This window comes from Montipora foliosa, chromosome 6 (assembly GCF_036669935.1).
Source record: "Montipora foliosa isolate CH-2021 chromosome 6, ASM3666993v2, whole genome shotgun sequence".
NCBI lineage: Eukaryota > Metazoa > Cnidaria > Anthozoa > Scleractinia > Acroporidae > Montipora > Montipora foliosa.
In genome coordinates, this window is record NC_090874.1 from 42,765,993 (window position 1) to 42,786,692 (window position 20,700).

Here is a 20,700-nt window from a genome sequence, read left to right on the forward strand (position 1 = left end):
GCGGGCTATTGTTTTTCTGCCTGCTTCTTAGCCGGACCATTACTTAAAACCTTGCCAAGTCCAATAACAGGTGGTTCCAAATGTTTCATCGAACATTTCCTATTGTGGAAACAACCCAGACTGCGATACCCACATTAAAATTTTGAATAAACTACAGGTCCGTATTGGAGCACAGATAGAAATAAAAGGCTAATACAGTGTTTTCTCTCTTTCACAGATGGTGAACGTTTATGGTACCAATCCACACTCGTGCTTTCTCTACCTGGGAAGTATATTAGTAGACGAGTATGGTGACGAGAGTGGGTGCGTACCTGGACTAGTTACCATGACAATGGTATGTTCAATTATTGCAGATGCACTAACAAGCTGTACCCAGAGATCAACAATCCTAAGTTAGAGGTGTACTACAGTGCGCCCTGGAGTTAGCTTCAAATCTTTGGTCGAGAAGAAGTCAAAGTTGTTATTCTTAACAACACTCTTTCTAAAATCAGCAATTTAAAAGAGTTGTCCTTAATCTTGAGTGAACTCTGTGTGTGGTTTCCTAGAGATAGAGGCTACTCCTGAAAGTTTGCAGTGCATCGATCGCGTTGAATTCTTGGATTTCATATCACCTGCCATTGTATGCTGAAGTGAGGCCGAGAAATTAAGATCATGTTTGCGACTTAAGTTCCGAAGTGTCAGAGCTGTGCGCTATTCCATAATCAAGATGTTTGGCAAAATATACCATACTGAGTTTAGTATCATATGAACATACCTTTGCCTCTCGCTTTTCACGCGGGCAGTTTACACCTGAAATGTAAATCGATTTTTTCATGTACGTAGCATATTTCTATGCAGCCATCGGTATGTCATGCACAGTGAACGTCTGCTCTGTTTTCATAACAAGCATGGTAGTAAACTGAAAGCATTCAAGGAACCGTTTTTAAAAGATGTGTTGACGTAATGATAATAATTATTTTAATTATTATTTATCTAATGTTGTGTATATTTTAAATTATAAAGCGCAGTGAAAATGTTTACTTGTGACGTCACATGCTATTCTATCCAAAAAATTCCAAAGTGGATTCTTCATGCGAGGTCTGGAAGAATATCCTCCCACAATAATCTTCTCATGCACAATCGTGGAAGTCTAGTCGAAACATTTGCCTCTTGTTTCAGGCCCTCTGTGGACCAGCATTTCAGCTGTTAAGTCAAGATAGAGGAATGATTGAACACCCAGACACAATAGATGATCTGTTTAGACTATGCAGCAGGTGGGTTTGATTTACTGTCTAACCTACAAAACAACGTAGCATAACTCAATGATTAATACACTTTTACGATATCCCCCTCCTCCCTTCTCCTTAACCCACGTCGTTATCCGCGGCCCCGTCAACGTTTTCTTTTTGCATGTGCAGATGTCTTCAGAAGTTTCCTGTGGCTTTTCTCAAGTGCGAAGTTGCCACAGCTGCGATACACTGCGCTGTCGTGGCAAGTACACTAGAACACAGAGACGCCAACCTTTCTGTGATGAAGTTTCTAAAATGCCTCGTCAGTTGTGCCACGGAAGAGGTTTGATTTGTTGTCGTTGTTGTTTGTTGTTGTTGCCACAACATGCTTGTGGTTGTGAATCCCATGTGGAAAGCCCACATGATGATGATAGCAATAATAATAGTAATGATAATAATAGATGTACGTGACTTCTTTGGAAATGTACAATTATCGGCCATTCTTGGAACTGCTCACCTGTTGCAGAAAGTGTCTAAGCTACGAGGAGTTGCTGAGACACAATCAACATTACCCAGTAGAACACCCGACAACTGGAGGGAATCGAATAATAATAGCTTTATTTAAGTGTCAATGGATTTAGTACAAGAGCAGTAATTGGGGACATAAACGAAATTAACTCAACCCAAATCAATTCAAATATTGGTTTTGGAGAGTGGAGAGCGGAAAACGGGAGTAGCCGGAGAAAAACCGCTCGAAGCAGAGTAAGAGAACCAATAAACTCAATCCACATATGACGCCTGAACCCGAGCCACATTGGTGGGAGGCGAGTGCTCTCACCACTGCGCTACCCCTGCTCCCCAAATACAGTACGATACAGTAGGTGTCATTTGTTGTATTGATTATCTTTCCCAAGTAAAAGACCCAAGAGCAAAGAATCGTAGCAATTGAAGATTTAAATGGGGTCAGACTTCAAGCACATTTTTTTGTAGTTTTCCACGCTTCTTTGCAATTTAAACTTGAACGAGGATCATTTTTCCATTAAATGCTACTGCGTTTCCTGGCTGTTGTGTTCATTCGTGGACTTAAATTACGATTTTCAGTTGCAAGATCATAGACATCTTGCAAAGCCTCCAAATTGTCAGACACGAAGACCACGTTCATTTGAAAGCGTATAATCATATAATGCAGCCGTAGTTTATTCCTTAATTATTCCAATCTTATTCACGAGAATGATCTTCGCAGTTGTTTTTTTACGGCAAATGACGTGCCACAAGATAGGATGAGGTACTACGAAAACCACCGATTTGCGGAATGGGCCAGAATTATTGAGTGACTGCCCCGCTCACTTCAGTTAAACATTTTGATGAAATTCCTTTCCCACGGTGTGAGCAGTAGCCAGCTTTCGCCGTCAAGGTGTATCGGAACAACCACAGCAATGTAAAGATACGTTTTTCAAGTGCAACCATGGATTCGTTGTTTAATACTTCGAGTCCAAGAAAGGTTCCCTGGCCTGAAAGGTAGCGTCGAACACAACACCTCTCAAGAATTTGAACTATTTACAAGCGAAAGTGGGCGGGGCATTGACTCAGTAATTCAGGCCCATTCCATAGATCCGTGGTTTTCGTTGTAAGAGAACGGATCCTCCATACATGGGCTTCTTCCAATGATAGTTTTTGAGAGGCGCCTGATTGGCCAGTTGTGATGACGAAATGAAGTTTTCAATATGCGCGGCATTGTGAACGAGAACTTAAAATGGCTTTACGAAACTTAGGGCCTGTTTACGTGGAGGCGGGGTAACCTGCCAAGGCGCCTGTCCATTTTCAACCTCGCATTTACATGATAGTTGAGGTAACCTGCGCGGCTGGGGTCGCGTCCTCCGCTACTTACTTGCTTTCTTATCGCATACTTTCTCTTCCCCTCCCTATCCCCCTCTTCCGTCTCCTTTTGTCCTCTTCACCATAGCCAAGTTTAAGTGGAATTGCTTTCTAAAAGTCATCATGATTTTCTAGTCTCGAGATGATACACAGGAGAGGCTTTTATTGGTGCAGCATATGCTTGCAGTCAATGGGCAAAATATAATTAATGGTGAGATGGTTTTGTTTTGTCTTTATTCTGTCAGTTTTAATTCTGTTGTGTTTGAGAACTTCTGGTGACGTTCCTTTTTTTCTCTTTTCCAGGCCTTATCCAAGCATGCGCAGGAGCTCTTCCATCGTACATGGTGCTTGATGTAGCTGAAGTGTTGTGGGAATTCATCGCGTTCTGCAGGGAGGTAATGTTCAAACGATCATTGTTATTTTGGTTCTTCGTTCTTTCCTAGATTTAAAGCTTTCTTTCTCTTTCCTTTCCCCATTTATTGCTTGATTTCCCGTTCCTTCCGTTTTATGCATGAACGAAACTGACTTGTGATATCGTACTAGATAATTTGGTCTGAAATAGCTGGTGTCTTATAGAAGAAGTAGACTATGCACGGAGACCTAAATAGTTGCTTTTAAGGATCTCATTCTCACTCAAAAAAGGACGTTTTTCATCGTCGGTCGTAAATTCAGTGCGAGTTTTCTGTCGAAGCATTTTCCGTTTTAACTGGTGACATGCTCGGGAATTTGCCCTTCAGTCGTGAGGTTCCTACTAAATGCTCAACCGTTATATCTTTGAAATTTACCAAACATAACATCTTGTTTCACGTTGTCATTGCTTACAGGAGACTTCCAAATGGGTAGAGGTATCGCTTCGGTCCATTCAAACGCAGATTGTTCCCGGTAATGTTATAGCCACCCCTCAGCAAATTCAAGAGTTCCATCAAGCTCTTATTGGGTGAGTCGAAGGTGCCGCCCCTTCCAATTTGGTTTTTGGATGGAGCTGTGAGCCGCACCCCTTTGTCGTGCTCATGCGTGCAGGGCGTTTTAAACTGCCGTATCAAGACCTATGTTTGTAGTACTTTTTGGGAGTCATTTTCTATGGCCACAAAGGGATTATTGAATATTTTTGTGGCGATCGTGGTCTGACGAAGCTTGCGATGCTTAAGTTAAAACTGGCGGCCACTCGCTGCCTTTGGTCTTGCTTTAGAAGTGGATTTGGTTGATCATTTGAGATTTTTGAAAGATGCGGTGACACAGTCAGTTTTTAACGTATGGTTGCCAAAGGAAGCTTATGAAGGTTCATTATTCCCGAAGACAAAAATGCTCTGGCTTCCCTCCGTTTTGGCTAGATGTGGATTCCACTATTAAAGACGCGTTCGAATGTGAAACATTGCATTAAGAGCCATTCAGTGGATCTGCCAAGTATTTGTTTAAAAACTGATCCCAGGGAAGAAGAACTGTTTTGGTTCTTATATCCAGCTGGCACAAAGTGGGCGTGATTAACTCCAGACGAACTTTTTTTTTTGCTTTTCAGATCGCCAAACCAAGATGCTATTTGGAAAGCTTCAAAACGGTTTTCTCGCTTATTCAGATGAAACGATCAAACTGAATCGAGGGAATCTAAACCAGATGGCATACCCAACGCCAACCCCGCTAAATGGTCGGTCAATGTCTGGGGTCCAGCCCATCAGAAACTACACCGCCAAAAAAAACCATGCATAAAGCCCAAGAATCGAAGTTTTAAGAAAAGGAGAATTCAAGACAAATGAGCTGACTAGGACCAATGGGCAGAGATGCATTTTGAGACTAGCCTTTGAAAAACCTAAGTATTACTAAACAACACTGTGTTGTACATTTTAAACCTTCCGAAGGAATTCGAACACCGTTGTTAATTGTAGTCAGAAGAGTTTTGCCAAGAAAAACTATGCATTTTTTAATTTCTAGCATTTTTTCGTTTCCAAAGGGGAAGAAGCCCAAAAAGCCACAGAGTTTAAAGAAAACTACTTCAAGTTATTCCCTTTTAAGTTGCCTGCAAGGTTCTTCTAATTACAAAGCAGAGCTGGAATACGTTATTGGTGTTCCGGTTTGTTTCCCTTTGTTTTTTTTCTGGTACCTGTTTGTAAAGTAACTAATTATTTTTAGTAAAGTAACCAATTATTTTTAGTTAACCGAAATTAAGAATACATTCGTGTTGTGATTAAACAAGTTGCCTTGTTGGTTTGCATCTCATAACTTCTTCAACGCTTTGTATTGAAAGAGGCACGTTCTACCCTTTCAAATTTTACTTCTCTCGCCGTTTTATCACGATCCTCCCAGATGACAAACGTAGCAGACTCGTTTCAAGTGTTTGTCTAATTAAGAGGGTGGAATTACGCTTCTCTGATTTCTTCTATCTTCCCAGCACATTTCGTTTCGTGCTAAAGTACTTTTGTTCCACGCGATTCTTTTATTTTTACGACACAATCATTGTTATCTGGAAAGCATGCAAGTAATGTAAAGGTGGTTTACCATTCAATTGGGGGATTGCATTTTAAGGCTAAGCAGCAATCCAGTATTCAAGTCTCTGTACCAATTCAGTTGCAAGGCGGTTAGTTTTCAGTTAATATTAAGGAAACATCAGTCTTCGCATCAGTCTTTCTTAATTTGCGGTATGGAAGCAATTAAAACCAAACGGCAATGAGCGCTTGTCACGAGGATTACTTCAATCATTTCCTTCTCATCTTCCTTCAAAGTTCTCCTTTATTGCTCTCAGCCTGATCAAGAGTACTTTCCCATAACATTAACTCACACCCACACAGTTTCTGAAGAGTAGGATTTAGACTCCTGGTGTTGTGGTCTGTTCCCTTTTTATACACATGCGTGGGTTGGGTGTGTAGGTGAGATCCAATATGGACTGATAACGGCTGGCAGAGGCGCCCTTACAAGCTGACATCCGATCTCAGCCTAGAGAAAGAATTGTAAACCGCCTTAGCGAAACATATTAATTACCGATAGCCAAAATAAAAAAAAGGAGAAGAAGAAGAAGAAGAAAGAAACGGACTAAACGGACTAGAGTTACGGTTCCCTACTTCGTGTTTTGGACCAGGGGAATGACTGTCTAATATGGAGATTAGACTGGAGTGATATTTTGCAAGTTGTACAAGCATTAATCATGCACAAATTTGATAGGAACCAAATCCTAAAATTTTGAATGAGAAGTATTCCTGAGCTTACTGTCGTTGTTTCCTAAACTGTTCATGGGAGCCATTTCAAATTTCAGGTAGCTCTGAATTGGCTCCTTTAAAACTTTGCCGGTAACTTTGTCTCGGATTGCAAATTACTATTCGACAGTAAAAACTAGGGTCACCGAGTTCAGTTTTGAAATATAAGCAAGTAAAGACGAAAGATATGGTGTTTTTGGAGAGCTTTCATGTTATCATGGTAACCTATTACGTCGCAATAGTGGGCGCAGCGATATTCACTGCTTATAAGAAATTCTTTTGATATTCAAATTTTGCCAACCACAGAACAAAAGAACCTTTGTTTCGACAGCCAATAGATCTCTGGTTGACACATTAATGACAATAAGTGACGAAACGGTGAGTATCGCTATAATAGGCCTTTTGCAACAAACGATCACATGGTACAAAATCCGCCATGCTGGAGGGCAAGCTCATTATCATTCCCCCCCTGGGACATTAAAACAAAGGCAAGTCAAGCTTGACTGGTTCAGGTCTCTGTTTTTTTAATGTCCCAGTGGGGGAATAATAATGAGCTTGCCCTCCAGCATGGAGGATTTTGTACCATGTGATCGTTTGTTGCAAAAGGCCTATTGGTGCTTGTTATGGTACGGTAACCACAACATTGCTGTTACGTGACCCAGTCTGGTAGTTATAATCGTTCTAATAAGGTCTCTTAAAAGTGGTGAAACTGGTACCAGCCACCTCAGTTAAGGACGGTGCCTGCTATTGTTATTACGCATACGTTCTGCGCATCTCTAGATACTCGGGTTTCCTATCGGTAGTGCTTACTAATGCAGGGATAGTTTTGCGCGGTTTAAAACTGTGCCAAGCATTTTTCAGAGATAATTAAGCTTCAATTTGGAAAAGAATGCTACACATTGCTTTGTATTTTAAAGCTATTCACAAATGTTGTTCATTACTTATGTATGAAAAATTCGTGGTTACCCCCAATTACCATCTCGTAAACCTGGAAGAGAGTTGTAAGCATCCTGCGGGGAAAGGCCTGGGGACAAGTTGGAAGCCATTCCACCGCACCTGTCACCTTGTTCATCGACGTTAAGGATTCTTTATATTTCGTGGCTTCAATATACTGGGTAAAATCAACTTTGCGTCGATCAGTACCTTTGATTTGTTCTTCTAATTTTTCTTTTAATCGGTGTCAATTATTTAGTTTATCTTTCGGAAGCTATAGCCCATTTCGTTCCTTTGCAATCGACCATTGGCATTTCAGGTCATTTCATAACAATCAGTCTGAAAACAATGAACGCCGGGACGTGCAAGTACTCTGAACTGGAGAAGGAAGTACAAGACGTGAAGCTCTTGCAGGAGTCCCTTCGTTTACAAGAGGGAGATTTTTCGCAACAAATACAAGCCCTCCGAGCCCTGAGCGAAATACTCTCGCAGAATAGTAAGTTGAGATGTTTGTTGCGCTAAAAATGCACCTCGCCTTTTTGGTCATTTTTTTGAGGCATTAACTCACTGCTGATTTGTAGTGGCTTTTCTATTAAGCAAAGGGTCAAGTGAACAAAGAAACCATTTCTTAAGGTTTGAAAGGGTTTCCTTTCGTAAGATACATTACGTCGCTCTCAATATGCCATTCTTAGGGAGAATGTAAGCTTATTTAAATAAGTTTGTGTTTGTTTCCTTTTTGTGCACCTCGCTGTTTTGCGTAGCACAGTCGTGACCTCCTTTTCAGTTTTCAGAATAAAGTTATGCTGCGAGTGGAATCACCTCGGGCACCTAGTCTAATATATTAAGCTCCTATTTTGTAAGCATGGGAAATAGAGAAAGAGAAAAATGGTTATTGACATCATTGTTTAAACCAGTGTTAATATTATTTCAACCATGCAAAATGTCAGTAGTCTCTTAGAAAAACATCATCGTATTTAGCTTTTTGGCCTTTTATCCTTTTAGCCTAAAATATTTAGGAGTCATGTTTATTCAGTTTTTTTTTTGTTACGAGACTAAATTAAACTCTTCTTCTTCAATTATTCATTGCTTTTTCCTCTTATTTCATTTAGGAAGAGCACAGGACTACTTTTGTTCAACACATGGACTGGAATATGTATTTAGCCTTTCCAAAACAGTAAAGGAAAGTGACTTATCCCAGGCAGCTTTGCGTACTTTGGCTATGGCCACTGAAGGGAATGGTAATCAAATCAGTGTGTCTCAGGGCGCTTTCCATTTGACAGAACTGACCGGCCACACCAGGCATTTGGAAGGACTAACTTAAATTTACACTGCATTCAAATTAACACTCTTTGAGGATGATATACAATCCTCCGGAAGAATGCAGGGGATTATCATGCAAGTGTTCCTTCAAATTGTTGCATTTCCTTTGCAAACTGATGGGTCTGGCCGGCCAGTTCTGACAAAAGGAAAGGGCCCTAAGTTGCAAGTAATAATATGTCAGGGCTAAAACTTGGCAGTCACCAAGGTTGCCTGTGGCGACTTTAAGACATAACAGGGTAATCAAGAAGTGAGGTTTAATCGCCCAATACACCTTACTCGCAAATGGCCACCATTAAAAAAATTTTTTGTTTGCTTGCAAATTATCCATTGTTGCCTCGTTCAAGGTTAAATATTCCTTCATTGCATTTTAAGCTTAAGAACAAGGCAACGAGGGCTACTTTGCAAGAAAAGAAAAGAATACTAAAATAGCGATCATTTTGGAATAAGGTGTATATGTGACAACGATGCCAAAGAATTCAGCCCAATGCATTGCAAAGTGCAAAGTTGAAATAAAAATAAAAAAAACAAGTAGTTTAATTTGGCTACCTTTCAGTTCTTTTACCCAACTTAAATTTCACTGAATCCTGCAAACTTTTATTTCTTTTTAAGTGGAAAATTCAAAGGGGAACTAACCATTAAGAATTCTGAGACAATCCACCCATGCATCTCCACCCTCACCCAAAGTGCTTTGCTGTCATTTTAAAAATCCTTGAGACATTCAGCTTATGAAAGAGAATCTTGACTTAAGGAAATTTAATTAAGGAAACTTAATTAAGGAAACTTAATTATGTCCCAGGTGACCATGAAATCAAAGAAAGTGGGCCAGCTGGCCACCAATCACTGAAGTTAAGATTAAATAGCCCTGATATGAACGTAAATCTTGACCAGACAAAGGGTCCTAAAAAACCCTTCCTTATCTTTAACATCGCTTATGTCTAGAAACACTGGTGATAAACCCCTTCAGGTGTCTTCTTGTTAAGTAACTCAACTCCTCAAGTAAACAATTTTAAAAGCATTTAATACAGCATTTTGGTTTATAGTTCACTTATAAAATTAATGTAATGTTCAACTGCTTTGTCCAATCAAGGGTGTGGTAGTTCATCACATCTATGAACAACTTATTTTTCAGCATGATTGTAAGCTGCACATCATGCGGTCATGTAGAAAGACCTTCAAATTAAGTCTCAAAAAGCCATGCAGGAAGGAGAAATATAAGTTTCCATTATAGCTGTTTTTTATTTGATTTATTATTTCAACTGGTCTGGAGAAAACATTCATAAGGAATGCTTTTTTTTTTCAAGTCAGGAGGTCTTGGATAAAAAATATAGGCAAAACCTTAATTGATTCACTGAAGGCACTGCCAATTACCTGTAGGATCACTTTGGCATGTGTTGGAAGGGGTAGATAATAGCAATCTCCAGTAATCTATTGCAACGACCTCACACTGGATCCATTAAAAGTTGGGCAAACATTCACTGGTATGCTCAGCCTAGTGGTCTGGGCTTGGTCTGTCCAATTGATGGTGGGCTGTGTGATGGTTGATGACCACTGTCTAGATGTAGTTGACTTTTGATTTTAGTGGAACATAATGTAAAACTGGTAACAAGACGAAGAAGAGGAAGAAGGAGAAGAAGAAGGGCATTTATAACTTTCTTGAAGCTAATACTTTGTCCAGTTCAAAATGTAGTGCTAATCACTTCCATTATTTATAGCAAATTCAGTATTCAAGTGTTGTGGTTTTGTTTCCAGACATTTCTCAAAGAGCCCTGACAAAGGCCAGTGTATTTCACATGCTGCGATCCAATCTAAATGCTAAGAAGAGTACTATAACTACCGCATCATCAGCCTTCCTTCTTCTGACAATTTGTGCTGATAATGGTAAAGTATTGAAATTCTTATGCCGCACATGAAATTCAATTCGAAAAAGGAAAGGAAAGGAACTGTATTTGTAACTATCAAATATTCTAGCGCTGGAGCACTACATCACTGGGACACTAGGCCCAAGTGACTTACTAAAGAAGGAATGAAAATTCCCCTAAACAATTAACATGAGATTTGCATGTTTTACAATTGTCAGTTGAAGGGCAAAATCTTGCAAGAGAAACAAAGTGTTTACAGAGCTTGTGTGACCTGTTTAAGTAAGTACCCAATCTTTTCCTAAATTGCTTATGAAGTAAACTTACTTTAATATTTAACTCGATCACCTCTGTCATTTAATTTCTGCAAATTTAGTATTATGCCTTAAAACTAATTTGTACTCCGAGATTGGTGGTATCAGTCTTTGTGGAAGTAAGATTTTTGTATTTCTGGCAAGTACCAGTTTGCCCGAATTTTGACTCTTTTTCGTGCGTGTTTGTTGTACACAGATGAAATTGCTTTTGTACTAGTATTTTTTCATTTTATCAGCTGCATGCTTGAGGCCAATTTTGTTGGTTAATTTTCAATCAAGGCTTTTTTTATGTTACCAGGAGCAGTCTTCCAATTCACAAAGATCCACCATTTATAGTAAATACAGAACAGTGGTTTAGTAACGTGGAGGAAGGTTGCATTCAGCTTTGGAAAGCTGTGGTAGTAGCTTTACAGTCCCTACTTCAAAATCCACAAAATGGTTTGTAGTAATTAAATTTTTCATTTTATCACCCTGCTTTGCGTCATCCAAGGTAGCTAAAAGCTAAAAAAGGTAGAATACCTTTTTGAAATTGCACCAGGCTTTAGATGTAGTTATTCAGAAGTAAGTTAATCAAAACAATCCAGTAGATCAGACCCTGAACATTGTCATTTTCAGTGTTTATCTTACAGTACAATTTTATATTTTGGTTTGAAATTTTTCATGGTTATGCTATTCTCTCGCAAGTGATTGTGCACAGGGAACCATGCCAGTAGGGATATCATATCAGTACAAATAGATAAAATTTGTATCCCCATGCAGTCATGTGAAGTGCTGTTTGTTACATAGAAAACACAAATCAAAATCTGAATCTCATCTCAGTTTTGTATTCATTTAAAAGCACTTGACTGAAAAAAGGTTTCTTTTAGTTTCACCATCTTCATATTTTGAAGTCAATCCTTTTTCTTATTTTTTAAAATGACAGTTTAATTAAGTACACCAACGGCTGCAGGACTCCACACATGTACAGGATCATCATAATATTATTTGTCGACAAGCCTGTAACCACTATGAAAAAGAGTATCTTCACTTTGCACTAAGAAGATATTGTGTTTTAGGAACAAGAAAAATCCTTAAAAATATTGAAGATCCGTTACCAGGATTCATGCTAAGAAAGAAGTAAAATCGTTCTCTGGTAAAATGTTTTGAAAAAAATGTGTGAAGCCTAAAAGCGAAAGAAATTTAAATATAACGAAAAATTCGCATAAATTAAAGGATAAAAGCATGTAGTAGAAAGAATGTTAAAAATGAAACATCCTGGTATTTCATCAGTATCTACCGGTATATAACAAAGAGCATAATTAAGCTCTGGTTTATATTTAGGTTTAATCCCTACTTAACTATGCATTTGCAGATTTTGTGGCTCTTCTGTCAGACGTACTTAAGGGCACATCCATTCTTTTTGCAGCTGAAAATCAACTCATTTGCTGCAGACTCCTTCCATCAATAGTGAATCTACTTCATTTGGCAACTAAACAACAGAACATCATAATACCAACAAATGCACTTCTTGGAGCTATTGTTTCTGGAAACAGTTAGTGGCACTTTTCTTTCAATCTCCAGATTTCGTTTCGGGCATTTGTTTCAAGTATGATTGTGCCACAGTTGAGTTTTTTTTTTTTTTTTGTAATTCAGGTGAATGTCAGTCCAAAGTGCGACTTCTGGGTGGACTACGTGCATTAATAACTGTCCTGAAAGAGTTTGTTAGAGACAAGCAACCCTCAGATGAAATCTTGTATTTTGTTGAACATGTTGTGAACACCATAGGATCATCCACAGCTGGTCATGGTAGGTCTCTCTGCTATATTACCGTATGTATCGCCATATAAACAAGACGCTCCGTTAGCGTAAACTGGGCTGCCTGTGGTACATGTTACACAAAAACAGATGGCTCTGAGTTGGGTGGTATTGAAGGTGCTAAAACTGGATTTTCCTAGGGGCAATGCTGGATGGGCCAATCTGGAAATAAAAGAAAGAAAACAACCGAGGAATTCAATAGGTACTCGTGGTAACTCCTAAATTAGGAGGAGCAGGCCAGGGACTCAAGCTTGAATACGACATATTTCTCATCATCCTGGGAGCCTCTCAGTCGTGAAACGAAATACCACTTATTTTTGGAATAGCTTCTTGTTTGTAAATAATTTCTGCATCAGTTAAATTTGATCAATAATGTAAAAATTCACCTTTAAAGAAATACTGTTGGCTTCATTTTACACTAGAATGACTAAACAAATATTTTCTTACGAGCAAAATTATGGCTACCTGTTAATCATTTACACAATACAAAATGGCTAACAATTCGTATAATAACAGTGATTTAGTAATACATAGACAAGTAAAAACAAGCGATATAATCTCCCGACGTTTCGGAGACTTCGTGACGCCATTATCAAGGGTACAAATAAGAGTAAAATTAACAAATGCGAGTTCAAGAGTTACAACTAATTTACATTGCGGAGGTGGCCACACAAATACTTTAGCACGGATAGAATCCGTTTGCACGTTCAAACTCGGTGTTAATTGTTTGATGTAAAGCATCTCGTTGACAAGACAATCGAATTTCTTCATGTATTTCTTGAGAACTTTGAAACAGCTAAGGAGGTCCTCAGGGACAGCACCCGCGTGGTCGTTGTCATAGTGCTTGCGTACTGAAGATGAAGTGCTTTTATGGCCATCCACGCGGGCATATAAATGCCCGCGCGTGTAGCCAACATAGCTCCCTGTATCACACAGAGTACAGCCTTGTCAATAGATTGAGTATAATAAACAGTTCATAATACGTCTGTTTAATAGTAATATTATTCATCGAATAATAACATTATTGTTTCCATTATTTGATAATATTGTAATAGAATATGTATTTTTTGAATTCCAATGTGTATGTTATTATGGGTGAGAATAAAGCCCCGTCCGCATGTATCGGGATATTTTTGAATCTGCAACTGTTTCTTTCCGGATACGCCTTCCGTCCACACCTATACGGCGAATTCGTTGGCGAATCCGGAACTTTTGAATACGCTCTCCAGAGTGGACATTTTTGAATCCGCTATGAATCCGGAACCGTGTGGACGCCAAATCCGGAATTTATTTTATCCCAAGCACATAACAAGATCGAGCCCAGTTCCTTGCCGTGAAATCAATGCTCAAGTTGGCTGCCGAGTTTCTGCCGAGGGCAATATTATTTCTTTATGGCGCATGCTCTGTTACCTTTGTTTCCTTGAAGAGTCTTGAGTACCAGAGTGAATGCGGATACGTTTCGGATATATGTGGACGGGTAAATTCGATTTGAATACGCTGCGTGCGGATGGGAATTTTTGTGAATCTGCAAAAAAAAAGTTGCGGATTTAAAAATATCAGAGGACACCTCGTATATTATATTTTTACATTTTTATTCATGTCAACTATTATTTTACTTCATTACTTTTTCCCTCCATGTTATGTGTACTTCTAATTCTCATCATTGAACTTGATAATGTTTGAAGAGCTGCGGAAACACCGTGACGAACTTTCATTGTTATGGTAAATTGTTATTGAAAGAATGTATATTCGTATAAAATCGCAAACTCACTCGTTCGCTTCGCTCACTAGTTGGTTTGCGATTCTTCATAACTCTTGAATGAAAATCGTACGTGGGAATATACTTCACCAATCGTGAAGTAATCTCTGTATCTCTCCTGGTGAGATAGTTTAGCCTGCGAAGTATGTACCCAGACAGTACCGTGTATATTCTTGGTAAGGGAAAGGCCACATATCATATTTAAATGTACCTGCGGACACGTTGTAAAATGATGAGGGCGTCTGACTTAAGGTGACTACTAGCTCGAGCTGTTCTGGGCAGTTCATTGTTTAACTCCTCAGCATTGGTTATTTGTGATAACTGATTTTTCCCGGACATCAGTTTGGTCGTCTTCATTCATTCATTCGTGTATTCACTCGTTCGTTCGTTTGTCATTTCATACATTTTTTTATGCCTTTAATTTAAGGAATGTGCCAGGAGACTACAGCAGACCTTGGGCTGGTGTCGTTACTCGTGAAGTGTTTAGACATGAGTTCGTGTCCAGGGCTGAGTTCTGCGGCAACACGGCAATTTCGAACAAAATGTGTATTGACCCTCTCCATCTGTGTTGACCATTGCGGTAAGCAGTTCAATTCAGTGAGTCGTCAATAGAGAGACAGTAAAAGATCATTTGTTAGTGCAAGCTAGGTCTCTTTTCCTCCGAATTCTTGAATAAGCCGTAAAATTACACGATGCAATTAATAGGCAAGATTTTAACATGCGGTAGCTTCATCCAGGAATTTTCTGATGAAGAGATGTATTTTTGGAGCAACTACAGAATATAGGGCCACATTCGAGACCTGTGCAAGTACTGGTTCGTTTGGCTCGGCAGTGGATGAAAGAACGAGTCGTATAAATATTGGGATCTGTTTAACTGGTGGCTCGTTTGGCTAAATAGTGACTCGAGGATACTCGCAAAAAATCCGAGTGCTGTTTTGCAGCAGTCGAACGTACGACCTTCCGATTTCAAGTTCGGATGCTCTACCACTGCGGAGCAACAGGAGACTCGTGGGAGTTATGCCATTAAACTAGGATCAGATGACCATTGTACTGCTAGGACTGAAATTGTCGAAATTGTGCATTTTTGCTGTTGTAGTGGATAAGATGGCACATATTTTAACCCCTGTAAATGAAATGAAGAGATGTATTTTTTTAATGGTGACTATATCCCTATCATCTGTTGCCTCGTACAAACACGGTGTATGACGCAGTTGCACTGAATTGTTCGGTTTCAGAGAGGAACCAGCAACAGCTTCTTCAGCGAGGAGGAGTAAAATTGTTGATTGAGCTTCTAACTCAAGAACAGGTATCATTAATTAATAAAAAGAGTATAGTCGGACAAACAAAGAGTATTATCGTATTTTCCGACTCGGCCATTAGCTAACAATTGCTAACAGTGGTTGGTGCTCTATGTGTGGGCTAGCATGAATTATTAGCCCAATTTTAAGGACGTGAATGCGAGATGAGTGGGCGTAAAATCTCACGTGACCAACTGGGCAAAAGCGAGGGCTTATGTAAGTTAACGAATGAACGACTCCATTATTGAAGGTGGCAAAATCCAACCGTGGGAGTTTGGGAGGTGTTTGAAAATATTAATAGGTTTCCCGTTTCTTAACCCTGAAGTGCTGAACTAGAAAAAAAGGGACCAGCCAGGGAAATTCTCAGTATCTGAAAGCCGTTAATGCTTATGAATGTTCTTATCACGTTTCGTTCTGTAGTGTGGATGGGGCTATGTCACGTTATTTTAAGGTGTTTAGGGGAAATCTTTAGTTAATCACGAGTTTAGATCTCGAAAATTGTAATGTGGAATTCCTTTCCTGATAAAATTGTCGTTGCATCACAAACAAGATGATTCTGAGGAAAAACCACCTTTATCCTTGCAATTTTCCATAAACTTGAAAAACGACTGGCCCACTGACTTTTTTCAAGATTACCCAAATGCAATCCGTTTCAGTCTTGTCCATTTGTGTCGATTTATGCTTTCTTTCCTTTAGCTGTATTTATTTTATGTTGTTTAACAGATTTAAGTGGCTATTGCAATGTTTCATTCTACCTTTTAAGCATTTTGGGTGGACATTTTGCTTTGACTGAGCCCCTTTAACTCGAAGCAAAGTGTTTCCTCGTTACAAGCGTTCTTTAAACATCCTTATCTCTTCTCAGTCAGAGGAATTTAGGAGAATCACTATATTTGTCCTTCATTGTATCACAAGGAACAACCAAGGTATTTTATGTCAAACGATAACTGGGCAAATTATGACCATATTCTCATAGCGGCATTCAATGTGAATTAACTGATTGTTCGTTCGTTCATTCCTTCACTCACTCTTTCATTCGTTACATAATTTCGTAATATATTTATTTATGGTTGCTTTCTTTCAAAACCGAAACCGTCTTACTGTCGGAGAATATTTCTTTGGGCGTGATATTAGTTTGACCCATTTTTGTTCTCACAGTGGCGAGACAGCCGGCTGCGCGAAGCATTGTCCAAGGTTGCCAAACGTTGAGATTTAAGACGAGTTGCAGAAAACTTTTGAACGAAGAAGAATCATGCATTATTGTTAACGACCTTTTCAGACATTCCAACTAAAAGTTGTTTCGCAACGTTCTGTGTCATCAGCCATGAATTGCGCCTTTGACCTAATCGGATTGTTTACCATTCACAAGCGGAAACCGATTGGTACTAGGTTCGTTCAAATGATAAGCAGAAACTCCCTTATGTTAATGAGAAGTTCAGTTGGGATCGGCGTGTACCATTTACACAGTTCGTTCAAATCAGACAAGTTTACCGATCACGAAAGAGGCTGGAGAGAGTCAAAATCATGGGGAAATACAAATAATAAACACGTTTACCGTTCGGGAATTTCGGTTGGAAATTTTGGACTGCCTTTCAAGACGTCCCGAAAATTTCGGAAATTTTCCTATCACGCTCAACTTAATGGCCTTACCATTTATATTTCAACCGAAATTTCCGAAAGTTTTCGGTAAATGGTAAACAACCAAAAACAACTTCCATGCAAGAAACGTTGCCTAGTGTACACCTGGCCCGGGTTGCTCGAAGCATGGTTAGCGCTAACCAGGGTTAAATACCATGGAAACCTATAGGTTTTGATACCTCTTAACCAACTGTTAGCGCTAACCAGGCTTCGAGTAACCGGCCCCTGGCAAACAAGTTGACTCACCACTCGCGTCAAATGTCTTCTCAGTTGGAACTATTAGATCAATATCAGGTGTAATTCTAATACTTTTCAAGCTCGCAGGTTTCGATTCAAGAAATCGATATCTTACTCTAATTTGACTTACACCGAAGGCACCAAAAACTTTTAAGAGACAGCGTTAATGACAACCACGTTACATCATCGACGCCGTGTTGGTTGTTTTAAAGGGAATTTCCCATCGAGAGAGCCATTGTTTTTAATTTTGTGCCGAAAAATTAACATGCACTCTACAGATATGAGCAATTGTGATCAGTGTGGCGAAAACGTGCTTGTCTTGCAGATGATGGGAAAATGGCTGTTACTGATTGTTCTAACCAGGATGATATCTCAAACGAAAGAATGGAGGTAATTAAAAAAGAGTTTTAACTTGAGGTGTTAAGTTTTTAAATCACCAAGATAAATAAGCCCACAATAAAAGGATGACTATACTTCGAGCCTTTTAACGTGTCATTCGTGCCCCAATCATAATCATCTTTCTTTTCTAAGAGGATCCGGTGACATGTATCAAAATGACACTGATATTCTAGAGATTATCTAAGCAAATCGAATTAAGCTCGGGTGGTGTATGTATAAAAGGCATTTTTTTCGACTTCTCTAGCTACTTTGCCAACCCTGATTTCCTTTTTAACTTTTTTATCATCCCGCCTTGACTTGTGCTTTGTTATATCTGCTTTGTAGATTTCTTTTTTGACTCGAGAGGCCGAAACTCAAACCGAAGACAGCGCTGACCGTAACACTCAGGGTGCTTGCATAGCTCAAAGCGGTGACAGGCTCACTAAGGTGTGTGAAAAATAACATCATGAGAGGCGTTGCCGTCAGTTTCTAACACAGTAAAACTGTTACCTTTCCTTTCAACAAAATGAAGCGATGGCTTCATCTATTCACCATGGCTTAATTGACTAATTGTCCGACAACTTCAATAGACCACTTTCGATATATTAAAATTCAGTCCAAAACAAAGGGCATCATCTCGAGGCTCTGAAGAATAAACTCATACAAATTCTTATATTTTTCCCCAGAGCCTCGAAGTGACGTCTTTTGTTAAGGATTGAATTTTAATATATCGAAATTGGTCTATTGATTTGTTTTTCAACTGGTATGACCAAAATCGCTTGACATTATTTGGCTAAGACAACGCAACACCACTTTAAATTAGACATAATAATTGAAAAATTATGACTTACCAGTAAGTTTAAGTTTGATTGTAATTCTATGAGTCACCGACTGCTACAAGGGATCACATGAGATTGCATCACGCATGCGCAATTCAGTCTTCAAAGCTCGAAATGTGAATGTCGCTAAGCCGGGAGATGCACCACGTTCTCTCTAGTACTAGATGTTGTTGTAAGCATGTAGCAAAGTGATAATCAGTAAATAATCACTGTGCTAGGGAGGTTTACTCTAGCCCAGGGTGAGCATGTGATCCCCTGTGGCACTTTACATGTTGATCTGCTTTGTTTAATGTGCTCCAGAAAGGCAAACTCAAACTACGTTTCTCCCTATTTCATGTACTGTTTGTCTAGCATTGATAAACTGAGCCCCAGGGTCAGGTCTCCACGACACATATTTTGCAATCTCACATTTAAGTCTAGAGGCAAACAGTTCAATTTCAAACATCCCCCATCCTGTCTGTACAGCAATGGACAATCTCTTAAGGTAATGACCAATCTGTTGACTCTTTTAGTGCTCTAGATTCCTTGTCTGCTGGAATGTTTTCAGACCCTGGAATGTGAGGGGCACTGAGCCAAATGTTGTGGCGTATGCACCAGTCCTATATCACGGTTGCTATGCCAATGCATTGTAGCGATTTAATGCCGCCCATTGCATTTATGTATGATACTGTGCAAGTGTCGTCTGACTGAACAAGTATGTGTCTCCCACTACAGTCAACACAAAGGGATTGTAATCCCAAAAGAACAGCTTGTGGTTCAAGATGATTTATATATGTGATTTCCTTGTTCCTCACAATTCCAAAACCCTCCTGTAGAGGTTTCTTCACATACCGTTCCCCAATCTAGGTTTGATGCATCAGTCGTTAAAATGAGGCCAGGGCTCCCATGGCAAATGGGTTTTGATGTAGTTAGAGGATGATATGCCCACCAAGTCAGTTCTTCTCTACACTGGGTAGATAGGACCATCGAAGAATCAAAGTGCCCGTTATTTGCACAGAGTGCCTCGATTTTGTCAAGTTTCAGTTGCCTGTAATGCAAATTTCACAGCCGGAAAACTTGAAACAAGGAGCGGTAATCTTTCACAAGCAGATCTAACTTTCCTAGCTTCGCCTCAGTGAGGGCCACTCTCATGGTAATACTGTTAAGTACAAATCCCAGAAATTCCGATTTTGCTGCGGTTGAAACACATACTTCTTAGGGTGAACCGTGAAGCCAAGGTTTTGAAACGAGCAAACAGTATCCACTACATTTCTGTGGCGAGAATCAAAATTCTGGCCAGTGAGTAGAGAGAGTCATCAATGTACCCCATACAAATATGCCCGGTGGATCGCTAATGGGCATAAACAGCTTTGCGAATGTTAGTGAAAATGCGGGGTGCAGATGATAACCCATTTGGTAAGCATGTGAATTGATAATATTTCCCTTTCCACTCAAACGTGAGGAATTTGCTGTCTTCCTTTGCTATGGGGACGGAGTAATTATAATATGCATCTTTAACATCTACAGATGCCATAAAGCATCCAGGTCGGATTAGCTTGCGGCTGTATGGAAGGAGTCCATTTTAAAATCATGCTAGTCAACAAATCCATTGAGCGGTTTAAGATTCAGTATCATTATTCTAGAAGGACTCTCCTTTTAGGGGCGCATAAATATATTTGAAGGAAGCCCATCAGGCACAAGGTGCATTATTTCAATGACTTTCTTGCCCAAAATTTTAGCAATTTCTGCATCAATAATCAAGGTCTCAGCCTGGGAGAAGTATGTCTTATTAGGCTGACGTGACTGTTTTGGGGACTCGTCCTCAAACTCAGTGGTTTTTTTTTTGTCATCCAAGATAATTGGGTCATTAGTCAGTGACTCCCAAAAGGTCACGCGGTGTTTCACCTGTCCTACCCTTTAGTGTAGGTCCTCTAAATTAATGCTTTGCGCAACATTGGTTTTTCTCACCTGGTTTCCCACTGCAATTTGTGGGAGTTCTTGTGATTGCTCACCTTAATGCCTGGGTTGATGCCCGGCCGTGTCCTAAAAAAGGTCGGCCCTTAAATGCATTGATGCGGTTGTTTAGTGGCCGG

At 39.6% G+C, this 20,700-nt stretch overlaps 2 protein-coding genes across 3 annotated transcripts in view; both read left to right on the plus strand.

Moving 5' to 3' along the window:
* The window catches only part of LOC138007420 (transportin-3-like), a 33,833-nt gene extending 28,544 nt beyond the window's left edge, over positions 1 to 5,289 (plus strand). The window contains exons 24-30 of the mRNA XM_068854316.1: positions 218 to 334; positions 1,159 to 1,253; positions 1,398 to 1,551; positions 3,219 to 3,294; positions 3,387 to 3,478; positions 3,908 to 4,020; positions 4,600 to 5,289. Coding sequence (XP_068710417.1) covers positions 218 to 334; positions 1,159 to 1,253; positions 1,398 to 1,551; positions 3,219 to 3,294; positions 3,387 to 3,478; positions 3,908 to 4,020; positions 4,600 to 4,660 — 708 coding nt within the window. The 3' untranslated portion in view covers positions 4,661 to 5,289. The remainder of the gene's footprint in view (positions 1 to 217; positions 335 to 1,158; positions 1,254 to 1,397; positions 1,552 to 3,218; positions 3,295 to 3,386; positions 3,479 to 3,907; positions 4,021 to 4,599) is intronic.
* A 1,470-nt stretch (positions 5,290 to 6,759) lies between these two features.
* Positions 6,760 to 20,700, plus strand: part of LOC138007416 (telomere repeats-binding bouquet formation protein 1-like) — a 19,033-nt gene continuing 5,092 nt past the window's right edge. The window contains exons 1-13 of one of the 2 annotated variants that reach the window (XM_068854312.1): positions 6,760 to 7,380; positions 7,518 to 7,694; positions 8,308 to 8,436; positions 10,268 to 10,396; positions 10,596 to 10,656; positions 10,987 to 11,126; positions 12,094 to 12,219; positions 12,321 to 12,473; positions 14,669 to 14,821; positions 15,477 to 15,547; positions 16,402 to 16,462; positions 17,737 to 17,801; positions 18,135 to 18,236. In XM_068854312.1, the coding sequence (XP_068710413.1) occupies positions 7,547 to 7,694; positions 8,308 to 8,436; positions 10,268 to 10,396; positions 10,596 to 10,656; positions 10,987 to 11,126; positions 12,094 to 12,219; positions 12,321 to 12,473; positions 14,669 to 14,821; positions 15,477 to 15,547; positions 16,402 to 16,462; positions 17,737 to 17,801; positions 18,135 to 18,236 (1,338 nt within the window). In that variant the 5' untranslated portion in view covers positions 6,760 to 7,380; positions 7,518 to 7,546. Of the gene's footprint in view, positions 7,695 to 8,307; positions 8,437 to 10,267; positions 10,397 to 10,595; positions 10,657 to 10,986; positions 11,127 to 12,093; positions 12,220 to 12,320; positions 12,474 to 14,668; positions 14,822 to 15,476; positions 15,548 to 16,401; positions 16,463 to 17,736; positions 17,802 to 18,134; positions 18,237 to 20,700 lie in introns of both variants that reach the window. The other variant, XM_068854311.1, reaches the window with a different exon arrangement.